This window comes from Erythrolamprus reginae, chromosome 7 (assembly GCF_031021105.1).
Source record: "Erythrolamprus reginae isolate rEryReg1 chromosome 7, rEryReg1.hap1, whole genome shotgun sequence".
Taxonomy (NCBI): Eukaryota; Metazoa; Chordata; class Lepidosauria; order Squamata; family Dipsadidae; genus Erythrolamprus; species Erythrolamprus reginae.
This window is the reverse complement of record NC_091956.1, coordinates 7,313,189-7,339,074: the sequence shown is the minus strand read 5'-3', so window position 1 is coordinate 7,339,074 and position 25,886 is coordinate 7,313,189. Positions and strand designations below refer to the sequence as shown.

The window sequence follows — 25,886 nt, the reverse complement described above, 5'->3', positions numbered from 1 at the left end:
TGTCGAGCCTTGTAGAGCGACGGCTCCGAGCGCATACAAAATATAGAAAATAGGAAATGACTTCCCTGCTGTAATAAATTAGGAAGAAATCCTTCGGATCGAACTAAGAAGACAGTGGGGGAAAAAAAATCCCGTCGGCTGTGCGACTGTCAACTCCGTCCTCCCCAATCTTGTGCTACGTTATCTTAGTTTTGGATCGCTTTTAACGGAGAGTCCAAGCCGAAGAGATTAGCGGAAACCAAGAACCACAGTGTTTGGAGTTGGTTTTGTTCTTTTTTAAAAAATAAAATAAAATCTATAAATAAAGAGAGATTAGGGGAAAAAAATAAAAATAAAAAACACCTCGAGAAATTATCCGACCCTTTGCAGGCGGGCGTGTATTCCGATTTTTATTGTTTTTAGTTTTTTAAAAGAGTCACGCGGGAAAATGTAGGAAGAAGCTTCTGTGTCGTGCCGACTCCTGAGTTGTATGGTTTGCACAAGTGCTGTGTTGCGTTGGGTCTCACACCGCAGTCTTGGAAGACAGTATTTTGCTGTGCAAAAACATTCTTGAGTCCCTTATTGGTACCATCAGCGGAGGTTCGAAAGAGAGGTCCTCCCGCACCACTCACCGCCTGCGTGGCGCATTGTAGGCAGAGAGAGACACTCTAGGCATATGCATCTCACTCACCAACCTAACGGGATCCTGGGAGGGGGGGAACGGGCAAAGAGGTCTCCCCTGCGTACAATGCTGTGCAGAGAAGGGCGAAACCTGGGAGAGAAGGGGGTTCTCGTGGATTGTAAGCGTATAACTCCTGGCCCACGATGGCAAAATGGGGAAATCCCCCCCCCCGGTAAAACTGAGAACTTCCAACTTCTTTCCTTTCGCCAATATGGCACAGCCTCTGCGTCCCATTTTTGAGCCAATAAGCACAAAGTTAACTCATTGCGTGTCAAAGAGTTGTGTGCACGAAGAATCCCTGCCTCGGGGCCTGAAGCTTTTTCGCTCTGTCCTTTAGTATCATCCGCACAGCTGCTCCAAACTATGGTGTTTGCCCCTCTCCCCCCATGTGGGGTGGGGGGAGGTGCTTCTTTTCATTGTTAAGCACACACACACACACAAATTAAAAATTAAAACCATACCCCCCACCCTCCCCGCATTGTCGAAGTAGAATCAAAACAACCGGTTAGTAGTCGTGTATATGTACAAAAATCTTTACAGAATTCCGTCTTGTAGCTTTAGAAAATATAAATATTGTCCAAGACACAGCGCAGAGCTCATCGATATTTTTTTAAATTAAGGCTTCATTGTTGTAGATCCTTCATAATTTAATCTGGAGCTCAGAGAGGGTGCTCCCCCCCCTAACTGGGCACGGCTTGACCTCAGAACGGTTAGAAGCGAATGTCCCTCCTAGGCATTCCTCCCTGCATTGTTTTAAGCCACTAGACCAACGTCCTTCCTCACGTACTCCAGACGGATTTGCTGTGATTGCGGATAGAAGGGGAAAAAAAAATTATGTAAATGTCTAGGGAGCTTCTCAATCATCCAGATCATGGTTGTCAACAAAGGCGCTTTCTCAAAAGGCAGCTGGATTTCGTTTTTTCCTTGACTGTGTTTCGCTTCTCATCCACGAATCTTCTTGAGTTAGAACCGAAGAAGCTCCTTGGATGAGTGGCGGACCATCTTCTGAGGAAAAAAAAAATCTAGCTGTTTTTTGAAAAAACACCTTTGGCTTTTTCAAGGAAAAAAAGAAAAAGAAAATAACGTAAACTCTTCATGGTTGTTTGGAGTTTTCCTACGTTAATTCGAAAAAAGAAAAACGAACCCGCCTTTCTCGATTTCAAAAGTTAAAACTCTTGTCTCCGGTTAAATAAACGCAAGACGTTTCCTCGTTCGAACGTGAGCTTCATCGGGAGGAGGTCAGAGGAAAGACGGGGTGGATCTGTCCTCACAGTTGGTCCCTGGGATCGACGGAGGCTCGGCGGCCATTTTGTTCTCGAGGAAGTATTCTGTGGGGAGGCTCTCAAAGAGGCACTTGAGTTGTTCCTGCCCGAGTTTGATCTTGTCGTCCAGCTCCCGCTGTTCTATAAGCAACCCCGATTTCATCTTCACAAAGTGTTGGTAATCCTGAAGCTGTTCCTCCGAGAAGTAGCTGCATAGGATGTCCAAGACCACACGTTCTCGACGGTCCAGGTTTTCCTTCAATTCACGGGCATCTTCGTGCTGGCTTGCTAACATCTTCCGCTTTTCATTCAGAGAAACCTGGGAATAGAAAAATGGGAGAAATGAAACAAGAGTGACAAATGAAAGGTTCGGTAGGGCAGCCCTGGCATGATGTCGGTTCCTGTGGTGACCTGAGATTATTTTATTTTATTTTACCCATGTTTCCCCAAATATAAGAACCCGTCTTCTATTTTTTTTGAACCCTGAAATAAGTGCTTGGCTTGATTACCATGCACTGAAATGCCTGATTGGGCTTATTATCAGGGGATGGCTAATTTTGGGGGAAACAGGGTAGATGGATGGATGGATGGGTAGTTAGATACCCTGTTTCCCCAAAAATATTATTATTATTATTATTTATTATTTATTGGATTTGTATGCCGCCCCTCTCCGCAGACTCGGGGCGGCTAACAACAATTATAAAAAACCAGCATGTAACAATCCAATTTATAAAACAACTAACATTATTATTATTATTATTATTATTATTATTATTATTATTATTATTATTATTATTATTATTATGTCAATGCAACACAGCAAACGAGATCACTATGCAGGATTTCGTATTTCATCACCAGTCGGGCGCTTCCCAAGCACCTAGGACTGCGTGATGTAGCGGCGAATAATGTTTGCCGATCCCAGTAAAGCGGCCTTTCGCAATTGACAGATGGAGATTTTGTCAATTCCAATGGTTTTCAAATGTCCGCTGAGATCCTTTCCGCTGACATTTGAAAACCATCGGAATTGAAATGGCATTATTATTATTATAATTATTATAATTATTATATTATATTATATTATTATTATTATTATTATTATTATTATTATTATTATTATTATTATTATTATTTAGATTTGTATGCCACCCCTCTCCGAAGACTCAGAGCGGCATACAAATATCTTTTTTTGAACCCTGAAATAAGTGCTCGGCTTTGTTGCCATGCACTCGAATGCCCGATTGGGCTTATTATCAGGGGATGTCTTATTTTGGGGGAAACAGTGTAGATGGATGGATGATGACTGCAATGCCCCCCAGAGTAACCGCCATGTTACTAACTTAACAAGCACAACAATTTGCTTAACAACGGTAGGCAAGAAAGGACATAAAATGGGCCTTTTGTTCGTTTTAACAACTACAGTGGTACCTCTACCTACAAACGCCTCTACTTACGAACTTTTCTAGATAAGAACTGGGTGTTCAAGATTTTTTTGCCTCTTCTCAAGAACCATTTTCCACTTACAAACCCGAGTCTCCGAAACTGTAACTGGAAAAGGCAGGGAGAAGCCTCTGTGGGGCCTCTCTAGGAATCTCCTGGGAGGAAAGAGTGCTGGAAAGGTGGGGAGAAGCCTCCATGGGGCCTCTCTAATGGGATGAAACAGTGCCAGAAAAGGCAGTGAGAAGCCTCCGTGGGGCCTCTCTAGGAATCTCCTAGGGGAAACAGGGCCGGAAAGATGGGGAGAAGCCTCCGTGGGGCCTCTCTAGGAATTTCCTGGGAGGAAACAGGGCTGGAAAAGGTGGAGAGAAGCCTCCGTGGGGCCTCTCTAGGAATCTCCTAGGAGGAAACAGGGCCTCCACTCTCCCTGTGGTTTCTCCAATCACACACATTATTTGCTTTTACACTGATTCCTATGGGAAAAATTGCTTCTTCTTACAAACCTTTCTACTTAAGAACCTGGTCACGGAACGAATTAAGTTCGTAAGTAGAGGTAAGTAGAGGTACCACTGTATGTCGCTTAGCCACGGACATTCTGGGGCTCAACTGTGGCCGTAAGTCGAGGGCTCCCCGTGTTCGGAGGTTGGAAAATCGCCATACCCATTCTTGTTTATCCGCATCTTCGCCGAGGCTGTTGAGAACGTTCTCCACTCGAGCCAGGCGCCCTGAGAGGGAGAGCAAGAGGCTGACCACCTTATCCAAGTCGCCAATGAACATTCGGTATTTATCAAATTCATTGGGCTTGCACAGGCCGCTGATCAGGGCTTCCACTTCCTCTCCCAAGGTGTTGTTCAGCTTGACGTCAGCGAGGAGACTCTCCTTGGCTTCCTTCAGAATCTCCAGTTTGTGGGTCAGACTCTGAATCAGTTCAGCCTGGTAAATGGGAAGGAAACAGAAACCAGTCACCACTGGGAAGCAAACTAATCTGCTCTGCATGATCTCTGTCCGTATATTTGTTCTCTCTCTTCCTCTCTCTCCATTCCTGCCTGCCTGCCGGTATCTCTCTCTCTCTCTCTCTTTCTCATCTATATCTATTTATCCATCCATCCATGTCTGTCTTTAGTTTGACTTCTATTAGCTATATCATCTATCTACCTACCTACCTACCTACCTACCCTTTCTTGTCCATCCATCATCTTTCTTGTCTGTCTGTCTGTCTGTCTGTCTATCTATCTGTCTACCTACCTACCTACCTACCTACCTTATCTATCTATCTTATCCATCCATCCATCTAATCAGATATATAAATAGATAGATATCCATCCATTCAACCACCCACCCACGTCCGTCTTTTGTCTTCTATTATCAATATCATCTAACTATTTCTATCTATCTATCTATCTATCTATCTATCTATCTATCTATCTATCTATCTATCTATCTATCTATCTACCTACCTACCTACCTATCCATCCATCTAATCAAATATATAAATAGATAGATATCCATCCATTCAACCACCCACCCACCCACGTCCGTCTTTTGTCTTCTATTATCAATATCATCTAACTATTTCTATCTATCTATCTATCTATCTATCTATCTATCTATCTATCTATCTATCTATCTATCTACCTACCTACCTATCCATCCATCTAATCAGATATATAAATAGATAGATATCCATCCATTCAACCACCCACCCACGTCCGTCTTTTGTCTTCTATTATCAATATCATCTAACTATTTCTATCTATCTATCTATCTATCTATCTATCTATCTATCTATCTATCTATCTACCTACCTACCTACCTACCTACCTATCCATCCATCTAATCAAATATATAAATAGATAGATATCCATCCATTCAACCACCCACCCACCCACGTCCGTCTTTTGTCTTCTATTATCAATATCATCTAACTATTTCTATCTATCTATCTATCTATCTATCTATCTATCTATCTATCTATCTATCTATCTACCTACCTACCTATCCATCCATCTAATCAGATATATAAATAGATAGATATCCATCCATTCAACCACTCACCCACGTCTTTTGTCTTCTATTATCAATATCATCTAACTATTTCTATCTATCTATCTATCTATCTATCTATCTATCTATCTATCTATCTATCTATCTATCTATCATCTATCCATCCATCTAATCTATATCTATTTATCCATCCATCCATGTCTGTCTTTTGTCTGTCTTCTATTATCTATATCATCTATCTATTTATCTCTCTCTCATCCGTCCGTCCGTCCATCTGTCCGTCCGTCCATCCATCCATGCAAATAAAATAAAATCAGATTGATCTAATAACAACAATTATGATTAAATTAACAATTTAGTGTACGACAAATCATAATGACTAAGATGTTAAGTAAGGAATGGAGATAATAGTTCCTGGCAAGCATCTACATAGAAAGGATACAACAAAAAAACATACAGGTAATCCTCGGCTTATGATTGGTTCATGAGAATCACATTGCTGGCTGGGGAATTCTGGGAGTCGAAGTCCACGCATCTTAAAAGTTGCTGAGGTTGAGACACCCTGGATTTTCAGGGTGGGTCAAACGATGTAGCATTTCACCAGTGCACCACAGGCCCCACCCCTTTTGTCACATGCATTGTGAGAAGGCGGAGTTTGCGTGCTGCTTTTGTCATTTCAATGGAAATCTCTGATTGCATGCATGTCTTCGGTTTCACACAGCTCTGCTTAAGAATACACCTGTCCCTTCCCCACAAAACTCACCTTCTTCTCATTGATGTCCACCTGTTCGTCATCCCCACCTGCGTCTTCAGGCAAATTCTTGATTTTATTCAAAAGTTCAGCTTTAGGTACAGACACACTGTAATATGTTGGGCAGGCGACCGGCATTGTCATAGCAGCTTCCTTCTCCCCGTTCCTAAACACAGGACACACAAATCTATATAAATAGGAATGCAGGGGGAAAAAAATTAATACATGGTCCACAACTGGTATGACTGGACAAGGGACGAGTTTTTCTTCCTGCTCATGTACTGCTTTGAAAGTTACATCTCAGCTTACATCAGCTGGTCAGCCTCCCAGCTCCTTGATGCTAACACCAGGCCGCCACTGGAGGGTGCAAGCCAACTACAGTGATACCTCGTCTTACAAACCCCTCATCATACAAACTTTTTGAGATGCAAACCCAGGGTTTAAGATTTTTTTGCCTCTTCTTACAAACTATTTTCACCTTACAAACCCACCGCCACCTCTGGGATGCCCCACCTCCAGACTTCTATTGCCAGCGAAGCACCTGTTTTTGCGCTGCTGGGATTCCCCTGAGACTCCATTCCATGGGAAAACCTACCTCCGGACTTCCGTGTTTTTGTGATGCTGCAGGGGAATCCTAGCAGCGCAAAAACAGGCGCTTCGCTGGCAATGGAAGTCCGGAGGTGGGGTTTCCCAGCAAGGGGAGCCTCAGTGAAATCGCAGCATCGCAAAAAGGCAGAGGTTCGGAGGTGGGGTTTTGAGGACTTCGGTGTTTTTGCGATGCTGCGATTTCACTGAGGCTCCCCTTGCTGGGAAACCCCACCTCCGGACTTCCGTTGCCAGCGAAGCGCTTGTTTTTGCGATGCTGGGATTCCCCTGCTGGGATTCCCCTGCAGCATCGCAAAAACACAGAAGTCCAGAGGTGGGGTTTCCCATGGAGGGGAGACTCAGGGGAATCCCAGCAGCACAAAAATGGGCGCTTCGGCTGGCAAAAGGGCTGTTATCCCCCCATGGTGGGGGGGCCAAGCAAATGGGAAATGAGATTTCCCGCCTCCTTTTGCTTGCACCCCCCTGAACTGTGGGAAATCCACGCCTCCCCTCCCTCTTTGTACTCCAAAGGTCCGGATTCCCTCCGCCCTTTTAAAGCCCTTCAGGGGCGGAGCCCTCCCCGTCTATCCCACCCACCGCCCGCTTGAAGCTGCCGGACGGGATCCTGAATAGCCGGCATGTGCAAACCCCCCCCCCACTGCTGCAATAGCATCGCGGTGTTCGATTGAACGCCGAACCTGAACACGGACTTCTGGAAAAGTTTGGGACCGGGTTCGGTATACAATGCAAGTTCCGTTCGCCCAACACTAGCAATAACTTTAAAAGAAACTTACTTGTTGCCATTGGCTGGAGAGAAATTACTGGCAGAATCCTTTATCCTTTTCTGCATGATTCTCTTCTTTGCACTTTCCTTCAGCACCCTGGAGCCCGTGGGGAAAATCCCCTCCATCAGGTCCATCGTGGTCTTCATCCTCGAATCGGGATCCAGGATGCTGGAAAGCGACTTGTCCTTGTGCACAATCTCCTTAGCCAAGGACTCTTCCTTTAGGTCCTCCCGTGTTTTCTCCTTCCTCTGGCTCTTCTTGAGATGAAAGTCCTTCTTTTCGGGGGCCTCGTTGGCCGTTGCGGCTTTGTGAGGCGGTTCCTTCTCCACCGTTCCTCCCATGGCGGCATGGTGCTCTTCGACTTCCGGAGGAGGAGGAGGAGGAGGAAGGACGGTTGCTTTGGGTTCTGAAGATCCAACGGATGGAGAAATGTTGGTCCTGAGGAAGTCTGGTCCAGGTTTCTCTCTCAGGGCAAAGTCCCTGGAGAAAGCTTTGAGGTTCCTGTTCATAGGGGGCAGAAAAAACAGCACACTTTTGCACAACCCAACAACCACAGTATTTATGTCAAAGGGTATTTACCCATGTGTTGTAATGGGCCGCTGCTCCCATGCACTATTTATTGAATACAGTGTTCCCTCGATTTTCGCGGGTTCAAACTTCGCGAAAAGTCTATACCATGGTTTTTAAAAAATATTAATTAAAAAATACTTTGCGGTTTTTTTCCGTACACCATGGTTTTTCCCACCCGATGATGTCCTATGTCATCGCCAACTTTCGTCCGCCTGTAATAAATATTTTTTTATAATAAACTTTAATAAATAAACATGGTGAGTAATAATCTAAATGGTTGCTAAGGGAATGGGAAATTGTAATTTAGGGGTTTAAAGTGTTAAGGGAAGGCTTGTGATACTGTCCATAGCCAAAAATAGTGTATTTACTTCCGCATCTCTACTTCGCGGAAATTCGACTTTCGCGGGCGGTCTCGGAACGCATCCCCTGCGAAAATCGAGGGAACACTGTACTTAATAAATACACGATACTATTGTATGCCGTCCCGAGTCTACGGAGAGGGGCGGCATACAAATTCAATAAATTATTAATATTAATTATTATTAATAGTTTTTTTTAATTGTCCTTCCTTCTCTAGTACCTTAGTATGATCCTTAATTACTTTTAAAACAGGAAATAATTAAATAGCATGTTTTTACCGGTAAACGCTTTAATCATTTTAATCATTATCTAGAACTGAACTTTTATAGCAATTAGAGAAGATTGAGCTACTTGCCTAATCTGTTATTTATTTTATTATTTATTAATTGGATTTGGATGCCGCCCCTCTCTGGGGACTCGTTATCATACCTACGGGACCGCCTTCTGCCGCATGAATCCCAGCGACCGGTCAGGTCCCACAGAGTCGGTCTTCTTCGGGTCCCGTCAACTAAACAATGTCGTTTGGCAGGACCCAGGGGAAGAGCCTTCTCTGTGGCGGCCCCGACCCTTTGGAATCAACTCCCCCCAGATATCAGAGTTGCCCCCACCCTCCTAGCCTTTCGTAAGCTCCTTAAAACCCACCTCTGTCGTCAGGCATGGGGGAATTGACATGTTCCTTCCCCCTAGGCTTATAAAATTTGTGTATGGTATGCTAGTGTGTATGATTGGTTTTTAACTTGTGGTGTTCTTAAAATTAATTTAATATTGGATTTGTCTTGTATTGCTGTTGCTGTGAGCCGCCCCGAGTCTGCGGAGAGGGGCGGCATACAAATCTGATTAAACTTAAACTTAAACTTAAACATATGGCGGGACCCAGGAGAAAAGCCTTCTCTGTGGTGGCCCCGACCCTCTGGAACCAGCTCCCCCCGGAGACCAGAATTGCCCCCACCCTCCTTGCCTTTCGTAAGCTCCTCAAAATCCACCTCTGTTGTCAGGCATGGGGGAACTGAACTACCCTTTTCCCCTTAGGCCTATACAATTTATGCATGGTATGTTTTTGTGTATGTTTGGTTTTAATAAGGTTTTTAAAATCATTTTAAACATTAGATTCGTTACATGCTGTTTATTACTGTTGTTAGCCGCCCCGAGTCTATGGAGAGGGACGGCATACAATCTAATAAATAAATAAATAATGTCGCTTGGCGGGGCCTAGGGGAAGAGCCTTCTCTGTGGGGACCCCAGCCCTCTGGAATCAACTCCCCCCAGAGATTCATACTGCTCCCACCCTCCTCGCCTTCCGTAAGAGTCTTAAGACTCATTTATGCCACCAGAATTGGGGCCATTAGATTCTTGCCCCCTGGCTAATGAATGAATGGGCTGAGAGAAACCTGACTGAATGGGAAAGACTGGGTTTTTTACGGTTTTTTGTTTTATATTTTATATTTAATTTTTTGAAATCATGGAAATAAGATTAAACAATTTCGATGAAAATAAATTGGAGAAGCTGATGGTACGATGGAATAAGGGGAAAGGTTATATGTTGAGTAGAATATGTGACGAAAATGTGAGCAATAAACTCCAATCGCTCTTTGAATAGTAAACAAATGCAAATTAGAGCTAAGGAAATAAAAGAACATAAACTAGTAAATATTTGAACCTCCGCAATTGGTGGTGGTGGTGGGTATTGTCAGTCGGGTGATGGGCACATGCACTGTGCACTGTTTTATGTTTGTTTTATGTGATTTTCAAATGTGCAAAACCAATAAAAATATTTTTTTAAAAAATAAAAAATAGATTTTATATTTAATTAATTGGACCCGAAACGTTGTGAGCTGCCCCGAGTCCTTGGAGAGGGGCAGCATAAAAATCCAATCAATCAATCAATCAATCAATCCGTCCATCCATCGATCGACCATCAACCGACCATCAACCGACCATCAACCGACCATCAATCGATCATCAATCGATCATCAATCAACCATCAATCAACCATCAATCAACCATCAATCAACCATCAATCAATCATCAATCAATCATCAATCAATCAATCAATCAATCATCAATCATCAATCAACCATCAATCAACCATCAATCAACCATCAATCAACCATCAATCAACCATCAATCAATCAATCATCAATCAATCATCAATCAATCATCAATCAATCATCAATCAATCATCAATCAATCATCAATCAATCATCAATCAATCATCAATCAATCATCAATCAATCATCAATCAATCATCAATCAATCATCAATCAATCATCAATCAATCAATCATCAATCAATCAATAAATAAATATCAGATACCTTGTTGTTATCTTCTCATCCACAAAACTTATAGGGCTATCCGACCCTGGATTATCATCTTCAAAGGCCACACTTGGTGGCGGCGATGGGAAGTCTTCCAGGTTGTCGATGGGACTTTCGGGAGGCGGTGGATATTCTGACAGACCGCCCAGAGGGTGAGTCTGGGCATCTTGGATGAAGACGTCGTCGTCGTCCTCTTCTCGGCAGAACGGCGGCGGGGACACCTGGAGGTAGGTTTCTGAGATGCGAAGAGAGAACCTTCCTTGACCGGAGAGAGATTCCGGCTCCGAGAAGGAACTATTCTTGGAAGGGATCCCATGCCATTGTTGGAAAACCTTCTGGCTAGATGTTTGGACAGAAGCGGAGCTCTTTGAGTGGTTGTCCTCTCTGGTCCATTTCGTTTGAGTTTGGGGTTGTCTTTGAGATATTATGGGTTTCGGCCTCCAAGTTGTTTCTTCTGCCGGTTCCTTGCCTGGGTGATTGATACTTTCCAGGGGCTGGCTTTGACTTTTGTTGTTGTCTTCTTTGTGTGGTCTGGGCGGCCACTTGGTGAACGTATTGTCTCCGGCAGTGGAGAAGTCAGAGAGAGTCGGGGTGGAGGATGCCGAGCTGCGGGAAGAATAGCTGGCTTTGGAAGGAGCAACCCGCCTGAAGCCTTGCTTGGCATCGGAAGGCTTCTCCTTCGTATCTGGGCAAGGGGAGACGAAGGCAGATGTCCGGCTGTGATGCCGGAGAATGTCAGGGACCTTCTGCCTTTCGGCTGGTGGCGCCAAGCTACCCACATTCTCACTGCTGTGATGAGGACGGTATTGCGTGAACGCCGATTTTTCCAGCTGACTTCTTTTGGTATTGCCGAACGACCTGGGACAGAGCAAAAAAATATATAGAGTTTTCTCAAAGTGACATCAAACAAATTAGCAAAAATAGACAGGAGGAAAAAAATTCTGAGCCACCCATGCACTCCTTCCCAGTGGTGGGTTCCAAATTGTTTTTTTACTACAGATTCTGTGGGCGTGGCATGGCTTGGTGGGCGTGGCATGGGAAGGTTACGGCAAAATCTTAATATCCTCCTGATCACCTGGGAGGCAGAGAATAGATGGGGGAAGGACTAGTCAGATATGGTGTTTACTGGTTCTCCAAACTCTTCAAAATGTCTCCGAATTACTTGAAATTTCCACTACTGGTTCTCCAGACAATTCAAAATTTCCACTACCAGTTCTCCAAGCTTCCTCCCTCCCTTCCCTCCCTCCCTCTTTCCTTCCTCCCTTCCTCTCTTCCTTCCTTCCTCCTTTCTTTCTTTCTTTCTTTCTTTGATTGTTAGTTCGTGCTAGAAGACGCTGCAATAAAAATTTCCTAATGCTCTTCTGGAGTCAGACTCTCTCTCTCTCTCTTTTTCTTCCGTCCTCCCTTCCTTCTTTCCTCCCTCCCTCCCTCCCTCCCACTCCTTCCCTTTTTCTTTGTTTCTTTGAAGATTGTTAGTTCGCGCTAGAAGACGCTGGATTAAAGATTTGATGTACAAACTAATTTAAAAAAAAAATCAAATCAAATCGAACTAAAGTGTACGAAGCTTTCATTCTCCTAATGTTCTTTTGGAACCTGATTCTTTCTTTCTTTCTTTCTTTCTTTCTTTCTTTCTTTCTTTGATTGTTAGTTCGTGCTAGAAGACGCTGCAATAAAAAATTCCTAATGCTCTTCTGGAGTCAGACTCTCTCTCTCTCTCTCTCTCTTTTTCTTCCATCCTTCCTTCCTTCTTTCCTCCCTCCCTCCCACTCCTTCCCCTTTTCTTTCTTTTGAAGATTGTTAGTTCACGCTAGAAGACGCTGGAATAAAGATTTGATGTACAAAGTAATTTTTTTTTTAAAAAAAATATCAAATCGAATCGAATTAAAGTGTACGAAGCTTTCATTCTCCTAATGCTCTTTTGGAACCTGATTCTTTCTTTCTTTCCTTCCTTCTTTCCTTCCTTCCCTCCCTCTTTCCTTTCCTTTCCTTCCTCCCTCTCTTTCTTTCTCCCCTTCCTCCCTTTTCCTCCCTCCCTCCCTTTACTCCCTTCCTTTCTGCATTGTTAGGCTGTAGTTTCTAGCTTTACTCCTCTCTTGCTCCGACACATCATGGTTTTTTTTTAGGAAACAAACTATGAGAAATGAAAACTAGCCGAATTTGGTTGAAGAGTCTTTAGAATTGCGTGGAGCTTTTTGGCTGAAGAAATAGGTGCCCTCAATGATGACTTACAGATCAAACTGAGTCATTTTTTAGAGTGGTGCGTTTGGGAAATGACACTGCTGGGCCTAGAAAGTTTAGAACTAAGACGCCTTAAACAAGATCTAAGTATTGCCCACAAGATCATATGCTGCAACGTCCTGCCTGTCGGCGACTACTTCAGCTTCAACCACAACAACACAAGAGCACACAACAGATTTAAACTTAATATTAACCGCTCCAAACTTGACTGCAAAAAATATGACTTCAGTAACCGAGTTGTCAAAGCGTGGAACTCATTACCAGACTCCATAGTGTCATCCCCAAACGCCCAACACTTTACCCTTAGATTATCTATGGTTGACCTATCCAGATTCCTAAGAGGTCAGTAAGGGGCGAGTAGAAGTGCCCTAGAGTGCCTTCCGTCCCCGTCCTATTGCTCTCCTATATCTCCTATCCCTTTCTTCTATTCCTATATCTCTTCTTCTATTCTTTCATTCTTTCATTGATATGTTCTATTACTATGTCTTCTTTTCTATTATTTCTTAGATATATTTTACTATGAGTATCTCCTCTATAACCTTCATCATGTATTTTACTATGTGTATATAGATATGTACCCACTAAAACCCTCATTGTGTATTGGACAAAAATAAATAAAAAAATAAAAAATAAATTTAATAAGCCTGCAAAAACACACACAAACACACACTTCTCCATACAAACACTCTTACCTGCTTGTAGCACCCAGTACGTAGAAAGGATCTTTCATAAAATGAGAGATTTGATTACTGTCTTCTGCTGGATAATCCTTAAGGAGAAGAGAGGGGAAGTTAAAAGCAAATTTAAAAGCCACATTATTTTGGAAAAGAAAACTTCAGCAAAATAGTTGCCTGGGTGTCCACTCTAATGCAGTTAGTCCTCAACTTACAACAGCTGAAATGTTGGAAATGTAATCAGCTACCAGGCTCTTTTTATCATATGTGGTGGACATGCACAGAAGTTAAGAAATTTTGCAAAGAGATTCAGCAATGGATACAGAAGATTTTGAAAAGGACTATTGAATTTAAACCAGAAATATTCTTATTAGGTATTTTACCAGAAAATTGTAATAAAGAAGAAATATATTTGATTATACACATCTTAACAGCAGCTAGAATAGCATATGCACAAAATTGGGAGCTGAATAAAATTCCAGGCGAAAGAGAAATATTACGTAAGATCTTAGATTATGTGTGGTTATGATTGTTAATATCGATTGTTTGATTGTGTAATATCGATTGTTTTTTAAGATAATGGGTTTTAGTCATAGTTTTAATTACTGTATTAGATTTATACCTATATTGTTTTTATTGTTGTTGTGAGCCGCCCCAAATCTCTGGAGAGGGGCGGCATACAAGTCTAATAAATTATTATTATTATTATTAATTATTTCCCCCCTTCCCCCCCCCCCCGGTCCAGGTAGGAAACCAATACTGGTTATCTTAAAACCCACCTCTGCCGCCACGCATGGGGGAACTGAGACATTTCCCCTGGGCCTATACAGTTTATGCATGGTATGTTTGTGTGTATGTTTCTTTTTAAATAGGGGTTTTTTAAATGACTTTTAATTATTAGATTGTGCTATTATTGTTGTGAGCCGCCCTGAGTCTACGGAGAGGGGCGACATACAAATCTAATAAATAATAATAATACAGTGTTCCCTCGATTTTCGCGGGTTCGAACTTCGCGAAACGTCTATACCACGGTTTTTCAAAAATATTAATTAAAAAATACTTCGCGGTTTCCCCTTCTATATCACAGTTTTTCCCGCCCGATGACATCATATGTCATTGCCAAACTTTCGTCTGCCTTTAAAAAACATTTTTTAAAATAAACTTTAATAAATAAACATGGTGAGTAATAATCTGAATGGTTGCTAAGGGAATGGGAAATTGTAATTTAGGGGTTTAAAGTGTCAAGGGAAGGCTTGGGATACTGTTCATAGCCCAAAATGGTGTATTTACTTCCGCATCTCTACTTCGTGGAAATTTCGACTTTCGCAGACGGTCTCGGAACGCATCCCCTGCGAAAATCGAGGGAACACTGTAATAATAATAATCACGGACGATCTGCAAACCGGTAGTAAATCTCCGAACCGGTAGCAACAATAAGTGAAACCCATTACTGGTTTCCAAGTATGAAAAATTCAGAGACCGAAAGGAAGACGGAAGGAAAAAAAAAAGAGCTTGGGAAAATACACACGCACACACACAAACACGAATACTGGCTTTTCTCCAGATGCTAAAGATCACATATTTTGAAGAGACAGGGATCCCAGCCGGTCATAATTTACTGGGTCCAAAGATTACTTCGGTCTATAATAGGCTGCCTTCCTCCCGTTGTCCGTGGGGGAAGGCAGCAGCTGGTGAGGGCGGGGCCTTTTCAACACTGCCCCCCCCTGAAAACCCCCCCAATTTATACGCGGGAGACCCATAAGGCATGCAGGCTGCGACAGGCTAAAAGCGAAGCTGCAGAAGAAGAGAAGGAATGTTGGGGCCGAAGAGAGATGGGCGGGCGAGATTGCACAGCTATCAATTTCCTCTCTTCTTTAAACAAATTCCTTGGGTGACACAGCTGTATAATTTATAGCCAGGCTGCACGGAACACTATATTCCCTAAAGAGAGCCTGCAATATATACCGGTATATATTGGACTGCATATATATGTGTGTGTGTGTGTGTAACATATTTGCTGATAATGAAAAGGAAGGGAGACTATGTATAGTATATACATATATAAGTGTGTATCACATGTTTTTGCTGAATTTTTAAAATTAAGGGAGACTAGGATAGCGCTATTTCGGCCTTGTTCTGGCCTCATCAGCTAGCCATATCCTTACTGGGATTTGATCTTGTAGCTTCTGCCTTGTAAGGCAGAGAATTAATCTCTAGGCCACAGGATCTGATCCCTTTCATCTTTGGTTCATTATCTATCTATCTATCTATCTATCTGTCTGTCTGTCTGTCTGTCTGTCTGTCTGTCTGTCTGTCTGTCTGTCTGTCTGTCTATCTATCTCTATATCCATCCATCCATCCATCCATCCATCCATCCATCCATCCTTCCATCCATCCATCCATCCATCCATCCATCCATCCATCCATCCATCCATCCATCCATCCATCCATCCATCCATCCATCCATCCATCCATCCATCTATCTATCTATCTATCTATCTATCTATCTATCTATCTTCTGTTGAAAATTGTCTCCAGATTTAGTGGAGCTTTCTTTTCACTTATTAGCAAAAATATGTAACCATGTATGTATGTATGTATGTATGTATGTATGTATGTATGTATGTATGTATGTATGTATGAATGAATGAATGTAACATGTTTTTGATGAATTTTGAAAAAGAAGGGAGACTAGGATAGATCTATATTGGCCTTGTGGCCTCATCAGCTAGCCATACCCTCCCTGGGACCAGATGTGACCATGTGACCAGATGGGAGTGGCTTGATGATCGTGTGACCAGGGGCGGGTGGCTTAAAGGTCATGTGATGAGTCTTCGGAGAGGGGTGGCATACAATTCTAATAAATTATTATTATTATTATTTATCTATTTACTATTACTGAACCTCCAAAATATACTCTTTAATTCTATGTATATATGCCATATGTGTACATATATTTTAAAAGCAGGAACACAAAAATATACATTATATACTATATAGAAACATAGAAACATAGAAGTCTGACGGCAGAAAAAGACCTCATCTAGTCTGCCCTTATACTATTTTCTGTATTTTATCTTAGGATGGATCTATGTTTATCCCAGGCATGTTTAAATTCAGTGACTGGATTTATCTACCACGTCTGCTGGAAGTTTGTTCCAAGCATCTACTACTCTTTCAGTAAAATAATACTTTCTCATGTTGCTTTTGATCTTTCCCCCAACTAACTTCAGATTGTGTCCCCTTGTTCTTGTGTTCACTTTCCTATTAAAAACACTTCCCTCCTGGACCTTATTTAACCCTTTAACATATTTAAATGTTTCGATCATATCCCCCTTTTCCTTCTGTCCTCCAGACTATACAGATTATATAAACTATATGTGTATGTACACACACACAGGCACGCACAGCTCTTCTAAAATTATACACATTCAACCTCATTTTACTGCGATAGGAAAAATATACCCAGAGCTCAGAAGGGAAAAAATGAAAAAAAACCAATTTTTTTCTACTGGTTCTGCGTACCTAACCGTACCCGTAGGAGCCCATCACTGAAGATGATGCAAGATTAACAAACAACGAGTAACTTGTGAAATCTCTTCTATAAAGCAACATGAGAAAATATTATTTTACTGAAAGAGTAGTAGATCCTTGGAACAAACTTTCAGCAGACGTGGTTGGTAAATCCACAGTAACTGAATTTAAACATGCCTGGGATAAACATATATCCATTGTAAGATAAAATACAGGAAATAGTATAAGGGCAGACTAGATGGACCATGAGGTCTTTTTCTGCCATCAGATTTCTATGTTTCTATGTTTCTATACCTGTACGTACCTGGCACATTTTATCGGCCGAGGGAGATGACCTGGATCGGACGTGCATGGTCATAGGCTGGTTTTCTGTCCGATCCAGCAGGTCTTCTGCAGAAGCGGATTTCCCCGGTTTCTTGGCGAACCGTGTCTTTTTCTCCAGGATCTGGTGGACGGGGTGTGGCGGGGTACAAATGTCGAGATCGGTCTGAGTGCTTTTCGTCAGCTCTGGGTTAACTCTATGATCTGGGCGGCCCTCTGCTTTCAGCCAACCGGGCCCGGAGCTTTTGCCGCTACCGTGATTCGGGTGGGCCGCCATCTTGCTCTCGAATTCCACGGGGTTAAAGCAGCCACGGAGCCCAGGCAGAGGAGAATAAACGTGGGCCATTCTAGAAGCCCATTCTAGGGACTCCCTTGTATGGAAGAGGCTCTGGTCCTGGAGAGAATTCATGCTAGAAGCTGGCGACAAAGGCTGACTCTCTTGGCCGTTGGTTTGCCGGCATGGGGTCTGCGATCCTTCCCTTTCCTGGGAAGCCGAAGAGGGGCGCTTCCCGATTTTGCGTTTAATATAATCTGCCAGGGCGTTTTGCTGCAGCTGTTTCAACTCCGGCCTGGAAAGATTGATAGTGGAACAAGCTTTGTTCTCCTTCTCGAAGATCTTGCGCCGGTCAGCCACGGTGCTCTCTTGGAAGACAAACTGGAGCATCTTCTGCTGAAGCGAGGACGGCGAGAGGTCATTATCCGACACGCCGATTTCATTCATCTTTTCCGGTTCGGAGTAAGACCTCTTTTTCTGCTCAGAAGTCAGCCGTTTCCTTCCCCGGATACGGTGGACGTGCAGAGGTCCGGGGACACCATCTTTATTGATGGGATCCATCTTTATCTCCGTCGGGGTGATGCTATGCCTCTCCTTCGGGGTATGCGGAGATGCCGTTGTGCTCCTCATCCCGGTGTGGGCTGAAGCGGGTCTTGGCGTGCTTCTCTGAACCTCCTTTTCAAAAGCAGGGCTGATGTTGAGGTCCTTGCGCCTGAATGAGGTGGCCCTCAAAACCTTTGACTGGGCATCCTTAATGCTGTTCCTGTAAGTCCTGTTGTTGCCGGGGGCGTCTCGCTGCGAACCGTGCGGTTCCTTGGTGCCGACTTTTTGTAAGACTTCTCTCTCGGATTCATCTAACAACTGGAACGTACTTCGGCTCCTTTGTAGCTGCCCAGACTTTTTGTGCGACTCCTTGCTGGTGCTCCCATGGCGGTAGGTACTCTGCTGATCTGGCGGGGCTGCCAAAGCGGCCGCGATTGCCCTCTGCTGCTCTGCAGAATACCGGTTGGCCTTTTCTGGTTTGCTGGTACTTCTTTCGTTTAGGTAGAGCACATTTGAGAACAGGTCTGAGTTATTTGTGCTGGCCGGCCTGCCGTGTTCGTCCAGCAATTGACCGTATTCTTGAGAGTTGTGCCTACGTCGGCTATCTTCAGCGCCGGACTTCTTTGAATTTTGGCTCAAGCTATTTGCGCTCTGTGGACGCTGATGGCCTTGTTCCCGTCGCTCTATCTTGCTGACCTTCTCCAGCACAGAACATCGGGTCTTCCTAGACTCCTTCTTCCCAGACCAGGGGGGATGGAAGCTGTTGTTGCCGCTAGATCGGAACTGGTCAGCTCTGAAATCGGCAGTCTTTGGGAGCAACGGAGAGGAAGGCTCCTCGTAATTTGGTTCCACGCCGTGGCTATAATCAGCACCAGTAGTGGTATCTCGGTGATCTTCTGTGGCACGCCATTCTCTCTCTTGCCAATATTCCGGGGCCTGCTCTTTAGCCTCCTTTTCTTCCTGGTTGGCATAGTTAACCAAATGCCATTTGGCGCCTGAGCAATTCCTACCTGATTGCGCCTCCTTCAAATCCATGGGGTTTTGAAGCCGAGTGCTCTCTGGGATGTTTTGCAAGGAAGAGAATAGGTACTGTTTCGCCTTGTTGGGATTCCACTGGCTTTGCGCGGTAGGATCGCACTCATTCATCGGCAGGTTGGCATTACGGTCCTCCTGATGCTCTTCCGAACTGTATGCCTTTGATGGGTATGACGAGGCTTTGCTCTCAGCCATCGCATCTCGTAGGTGAAACGACCAAGGCTGGAAAGCATGGTTCAAGTATTGGGCCTCGTTCGCGCTTTCTTGGATGTTGGGTTGTGCTACATAAGTGGGCTCCACTCCTTCCTCCTGTCTCGGAGAGGTTGGGTAGGCTTGAGGATGGGTCCTGTATAAGACGACTTTCGAAGTCTCGTTGTCCATCTTTTTCTTCCCTGCTCCGGAGGGCCCACACTCAGGATGGTAGAAGACGGTGGCCTTGCTTGGAATGCTCTGGTTTCCGTTCTCATCCACGACAGGAAGCGGTTTGCCGGAAGCCGCCTTTTCGTAGGAAGTGGGGAAAGGAGCTGGAGGCAGTGAGTGGCTACTCTCTTTGGCAAGTGCCGAGTACACCAGTCCGCTGTTGTTCGCGGAAGGGTGAGGAACCTGAGCAAAATGTGGTTCGGGAGAAGGAACTGGGTAAACCCCGGTAGGTAGCAGCGGCTGTCCTGGTTGAGTAGCTTGGGGGTAACCCTGTTTGGGCTTCATGGTTGGGCTGCCCTCTGGACTCCTCTCCATCACAGTGTGGAGCGGACCTTCTAGGAACGCCGGTTTCGAGAGTTGCCCCGGAGGAGCCGTGCCCTGGTTTAGGAGAAGCCAAGAATTTTTGGAATGGGTCCGCAAGGCCTTCCTTTGTTCATGACTAGACCAAGAGCTGGGCCTGTCGTGGTGCCTGGTTGCCGCGTAGCTATCGCTTCGGGCGGGCGGCATGGGAGGGCCCTTGACGTACTGGCTCTCGTTGTCCAACGAATTCCGCCCCTGTGGGCCTTTGTGGTGGACATGTGGCCTGCCGGCGCTGTAACCTTTCGGGTGGGCTTCCCCGCTGGGTACAAGAGCAGAAGACTTCACTTCATATTCTTCTGAAATGCCTCGCTGGGCATTGTAGACCGTCTTGATGTATCTGATATCCGCCTGCCGCATGCCGCCTTCTTGAGGCCTGGCCCGAGAATGCACATTCTCCATGGAATAGGACCTCTCTTTACAGAAGGGAGGCAGCTGATATTCGGGGGTGCTGGAGCTGGTGGAGAAGGAGCTATATGCAGAATCCCTCTTGCTGTGAAGGTGAGCGAGTTGGTCGATGCTGCTGGTGGACTTGGCGGGCGAAAGATGGCAGGAAGGGTGGGCGTATCCCGCCGGCAGGTGATCTAGGCTCTCCATACTTCCTCGGGAGCTATACTGGTCGGGACTTCTTCTCAGGAAGCCATGGTCGAAGTTGGAGAGGTCATTGGTGGAGGAACTGCAGAGAGGAGCAAGCGGGAAAGAGAGACGAACACTTTGTTAGCGTGAACATGCGAGAGAGAAAGAGAAAGAGAGAGAGAGAGAGAGAGAACGTCATGGTTTTATAAAGGAACGGAGAGATATGTTTAGTTTATAGAGGATGGACAAAAGGCCATATTTGGGCCTCGTGCTGTTCTTAGTGCACAGTCATCCCGGTTTCCTAGAAAAAACGATTTTGACATTGTAACACATGTCTCTTATTTATCACTGTAAAGGGAAGGGGGTAAAAAATAGATGGAGGAGATTTCCAGAGGAGGAGGCTTTGCAGGGAAATGCGCGTATGTCAGTCAACTCCACCCATGAAATTCATCACAGGCATCCTAAACATCACCGAAATATGCAGACATCATTAGAGGAAGGGAGATCGGGAGAAGTGGGGGGAGGGAGGGAGAAAAACCGTCCTTTTCTAACTCTGGGAGCATAGGCACCAATGACAAATCCCTTGTGCGTCCAATCACACTTGGCCAATAAAGTTCTATTCTATTCTGTTCTGTTCTATTCTACTCTACTCAAGACGACCCGAATAGAATAAAATATAGCAATAAAACAGAATGGAGTTGAGTTGAATAGAGTAGAATATTCTACTCGCTCCTCTTTCTCCTCCCTTCCTCCTTCCTCTTCTCCTTCCTTCCTTCCCTCCTTTTCTTCCTTCTTCACTCCTCTTTTCCTTCCTTCTTTCCCTTTCTCCTTCCTTCCTTTCTTCCTCCCTCACCTTCTTTTTCTCCTCCCTTCCTTCCTTTCTCCTTTCTTTGCTCCTCTTTCTCCTTCCTTCTTCCTTTCCTTCCTCCCTCCCTCCCCTCCTTTCTATTCCCTTCCTTCCTCTGTCCTCTTTCTCTCCCCCTCCCTCCTTCCTTCTCTTCCTCCTTCCTTCCTTTCTTCCTCCCTCCCCTCCTTCCTTTCTCCTTCCTTCCTTTGCTCCTTTCTCCTCCCTTTCTCCCTTCCCTACTTTTCTTCTTTCCTTCCCTCCTCTTTTCCTTCCTTCTCTTCCTCCTTCCTTCCTTTCTTCCTCCCTCCCCTCCTTCCTTTCTCCTTCCTTCCTTTGCTCCTTTCTCCTCCCTTTCTCCCTTCTTTCCTTCCCTCCTTTTCTTCTTTCCTTCACTCCTCTTTTCCTTCCTTCCTTCCTCCTTCCCTCACCTCCCTCCTTCCTCCTTCCTTTGCTCCTCTTTCTCCTTCCTTCTCCCTTCTTTCCTTCCTTCCTCCCTTCCCTTCTTTCTCTTCCCTCCCCCTTCCTTCCTTTCTTCCTCCCTCCCCTCCTACCTTTCTCCTTCCTTCCTTTGCTCCTCTTTCTCCTTCCTTCTCTCTTCTTTCCTTTCTTCCTTCCTCCTTCCCTCACCTCCTTCCTTCCTCTTTCCTTTGCTCCTCTTTCTCCTTCCTTCTCCCTTCTTTCCTTCCTCCCTCCCTCCTTTCTCTTCCCTCCCCCTTCCTTCCTTTCTTCCTCCCTCCCCTTCTCCCTTTCTCCTTCCTTCCTTTGCTCCTCTTTCTCCTTCCTTCTCTCTTCTTTCCTTTCTTCCTTCCTCCCCTCCTTTCTATTTCCTTCCTTCCTCCCCTTCCCTTTCTCCCTCGCTCCCTCCTTCCTTCCTTCCTCCTTCCCCGCCTTCCCATCCATTCATCTCGACACACACCCCACTTCTCAAGGGCTGACCTGCGGTCGAGACATGTCAAGAGTTACCTTGGATGATAGGCCTGGTGCCAAGGGCTGCTTATCGTCCCCTGAGATACTTGCATCATACTGAGATCGGCTGGGCTCTCTGGGAACTGGGCTGGCTGCCAGGAGTGTGATCTGTTGCCCAACGGATCACTTTGCCTGCAAGGAGACACAACGCTTTCAGAGTTACCTCTTTGCTCAAGTACCTTGGTATGCGTAACACAGTCGCAAGGGTCATTCAGCATTTACCTTGTGCCAAAAAAAATGTGACGCTGTCCAGAATTTAAACATGCCACAATCTCTACTCTCTGTTTTTTTATTACATTCTACCAGCAGTGAAATCTAATTACAGTATTTTTCGGAGTATAAGAGGCACCTTTTTCCTCCCAAAAAGAGGCTGATAATTTGGGTGCATCTTATACTCTGAATATAGCTTCCCCCTCCCCCCCAGTCCTAACTAGTTGCTAACAATCTTACCTTGCAGGCTCTTTCAGTGTTACTCTCTGCGAAGAATGTTTTCCAAGCCCTAAGTCTTTCCAGGTTTTTTTCCCATTACTCTAACTTGCTCCAAATGTTTCTTTCCAGTCTTAATCAGGCGCTAATGATTTTCCCAGCTCTTACCGCCTTGCAAGCTCTTTCATTGTTACTCTCTGCAAAGAATGTTTTCCAAACCCTGTCTTTGTATGGGGTTTTTTCCCGTTACTTTACTTGCTCCAAATGTTTTTTTCTAGCCCTAACCAGGTGCTATGTTCCCAGCTCTTACCGGCTTGCAAGGTCTTTCATAGTTACTCTCTGCAAAGAATGTTTTCCACGCCCTAAGTCTTTGCAGGGTTTTTTCCATTGCTCTACTTTGCTTCGAATGTTTCTTTCCAGGTGCCAATGATGTTCCCAGTTCTTACTGGCTTGCAGGCTCTTTCATTGTTACTCTCTCCAAATAATTTTTTTTTAAAGCCATAACTAGGGGAGAAAATAATGTGCTGAAGCTGACCAGACTAAGGATGCTAGCCAGATGAATACCTGGTAAGCAGATTCTTTTCCTCATTTTCCTCCCCCAAAACTAATGTTCGTCTTATACACTGATGCGTCTTATATTCCAAAAATATGGTACCTTACCTGCTGGTTCAAAAGCAAGGGCTCATGCTCCACTGTTGCATTTGTTTTTTGCATGCACAGAGGGTTTTTATAAGGGGAGGGGCCTTTGTCCAGGTTCGCCTGGTGCACCAGTTGCGGCCCTATCTGGACCGGGAGTCACTGCTCACAGTCACTCATGCCCTCATCACCTCGAGGCTCGACTACTGTAACGCTCTCTACATGGGGCTACCTTTGAAAAGTGTTCGGAAACTTTAGATCATGCAGAATGCAGCTGCGAGAGCAATCATGGGCTTCCTCAAATATGCCCATGTTACACCAACACTCCGCAGTCTGCATTGGTTGCCGATCAATTTCCGGTCACAATTCAAAGTGTTGGTTATGACCTATAAAGCCCTTCATGGCACCGGACCAGGATATCTGCGAGACCGCCTTCTGCCACATGAATCCCAGCGACCGGTTAAGTCCCACAGAGTTGGTCTCCTCCGGGTCCCGTCGACTAAACAATGTCGTCTGGCGGGACCCAGGGGAAGAGCCTTCTCTGTGGCGGCTCCAACCCTCTGGAATCAGCTCCCTCCAGAGATTAGAACTGCCCCCACCCTCCTTGCCTTTCGTAAACTCCTTAAAACCCACCTCTGTCGTCAAGCGTGGGGGAACTGAGACATCTCCCCCTGCCTATGTAGTTTTTGTGCATGACATGACTGCATGTATGTTTTTTATATTGGGGTTCCTTGCTTTTAGATTTTTAAATGTACAATTGTTATTTTAGATTCTAATTATTAGATTTGTCATTATATATTGTTTTTATCACTTTTGTGAGCCGCCCCGAGTCTGCGGAGAGGGGCGGCATACAAATCTAAGAAATAAATAAACAAACAAACAAACAAATAAAATAAATAAATAAATAAGTTTTTAAAAAAGAAAATAGCAATGTCCTGGCAGGTGGGCGGAGCCTCGCACTACCGTTACCGTTTCTCCAAACCATGAGCGCCCACTGCTACTGGTATGCCTATACCGGACCAAACCCTATAGCATTTCACCCCTGCATTCTACTCTTCTACATATCAGGCATGAAAAAAAAATCACCCGGTTGGAAAAACAATTATTTATTTTGCTGGGGCTGGACGTTCTAATTGTGAAGATCTGAATACTGTACTAAGCAAACACAATGCTTTGTGCTGTTCGTTTCGGCTGCAATTTATCGGCAGTTAAGAGCAGCGAGACCTTTTCAAATTCTGAAAGTAAGTCTGGCTGTTAACCCGTGGTTGTTTTGGACTGGTATAAATTTAATAGAGTCTACGGAGTGGGGTGGCATACAAATCTAACAAATAAATAAATAAACTTACTTGGAAAATCGTTGTGTTGATGTTTGTTTAAATGTTGTGTTTGTGATTCTTTTTTTAATGTATAAAATTCAATTAAAATATTTATTTTTTTTTTAAAAGAAAAAGATTTGGAGTAATGGAATAAATTACCTATTTCTTTGATAAGGAGAATTGCAACCATTAAGATGTCGATACTGCCAAAATTACTTGATTTATTTCAAACTGTCCCAATAAAACTAGATAGAAAATATTTTGAAGTTTGTTTTTTTTAAAAAATAAAATAAAATTGCATGCTGGGCAACTGGTTACGAGATTTTGCAACCTTCTGACCCGCAAACTTCAATGGGGAAGCCAACTTCACTTAACAACCCAGGGGAAGAACCTTCTCTGTGGCAGCCCCGACCCTTTGGAACCAACTCCCCCCCGGATATCAGAGTTGCCCGCACCCTCCTAGCCTTTCGTAAGCTCCTTAAAACTCACCTCTGTGGGGGAATTGATACTTTCCCTCCCCCTAGGCTTATAAAATTTATGTATGGTATGCTAGTATGTATGATTGGTTTTTAAATTGGGGTTTTAAATTAACTTTAAGGGGACACAATCTGAAGTTAGTTGGGGGAAAGATCAAAGGCAACATGAGAAAGTATTATTTTACTGAAAGAGTAGTAGATCCTTGGAACAAACTTCCAGCAGACATGGTTGGTAAATCCACAGTAACTGAATTTAAACATGCCTGGGATAAACATATATCCATTGTAAGATAAAATACAGGAAATAGTAAAAGGGCAGACTAGATGGACCATGGGGTCTTTTTCTGCCGTCAGTCTTCCATGTTTCTATGTAACTTAAACTTAAATATTAGATTTGTTTACATTGTACTATTATTGCTGTGAGCCGCCCCAAGTCTGCGGAGAGGGGCGGCATACAAATCTGATTAATAAATAAATAATAAATAAATAAACCGCAGTGGTTCACTTACCAACCGT

General features: G+C 44.2%; 1 protein-coding gene across 4 annotated transcripts in view; it reads right to left on the bottom strand.

Annotated features, from left to right (window-relative positions):
* Window positions 1-351: 351 nt before the first annotated feature.
* SHROOM3 (shroom family member 3) overlaps window positions 352-25,886 on the bottom strand; it is a 200,128-nt gene continuing 174,593 nt past the window's right edge. For all 4 annotated transcript variants that reach the window (XM_070756912.1, XM_070756913.1, XM_070756915.1 and 1 more), the window contains 8 exons: window positions 22,514-22,648; window positions 17,482-20,803; window positions 13,662-13,738; window positions 10,729-11,589; window positions 7,495-7,986; window positions 6,128-6,281; window positions 4,021-4,293; window positions 352-2,242 (listed from right to left, as the gene is read on the bottom strand). In XM_070756912.1, the coding sequence (XP_070613013.1) occupies window positions 1,901-2,242; window positions 4,021-4,293; window positions 6,128-6,281; window positions 7,495-7,986; window positions 10,729-11,589; window positions 13,662-13,738; window positions 17,482-20,803; window positions 22,514-22,648 (5,656 nt within the window). In that variant the 3' untranslated portion in view covers window positions 352-1,900. The remainder of the gene's footprint in view (window positions 2,243-4,020; window positions 4,294-6,127; window positions 6,282-7,494; window positions 7,987-10,728; window positions 11,590-13,661; window positions 13,739-17,481; window positions 20,804-22,513; window positions 22,649-25,886) is intronic.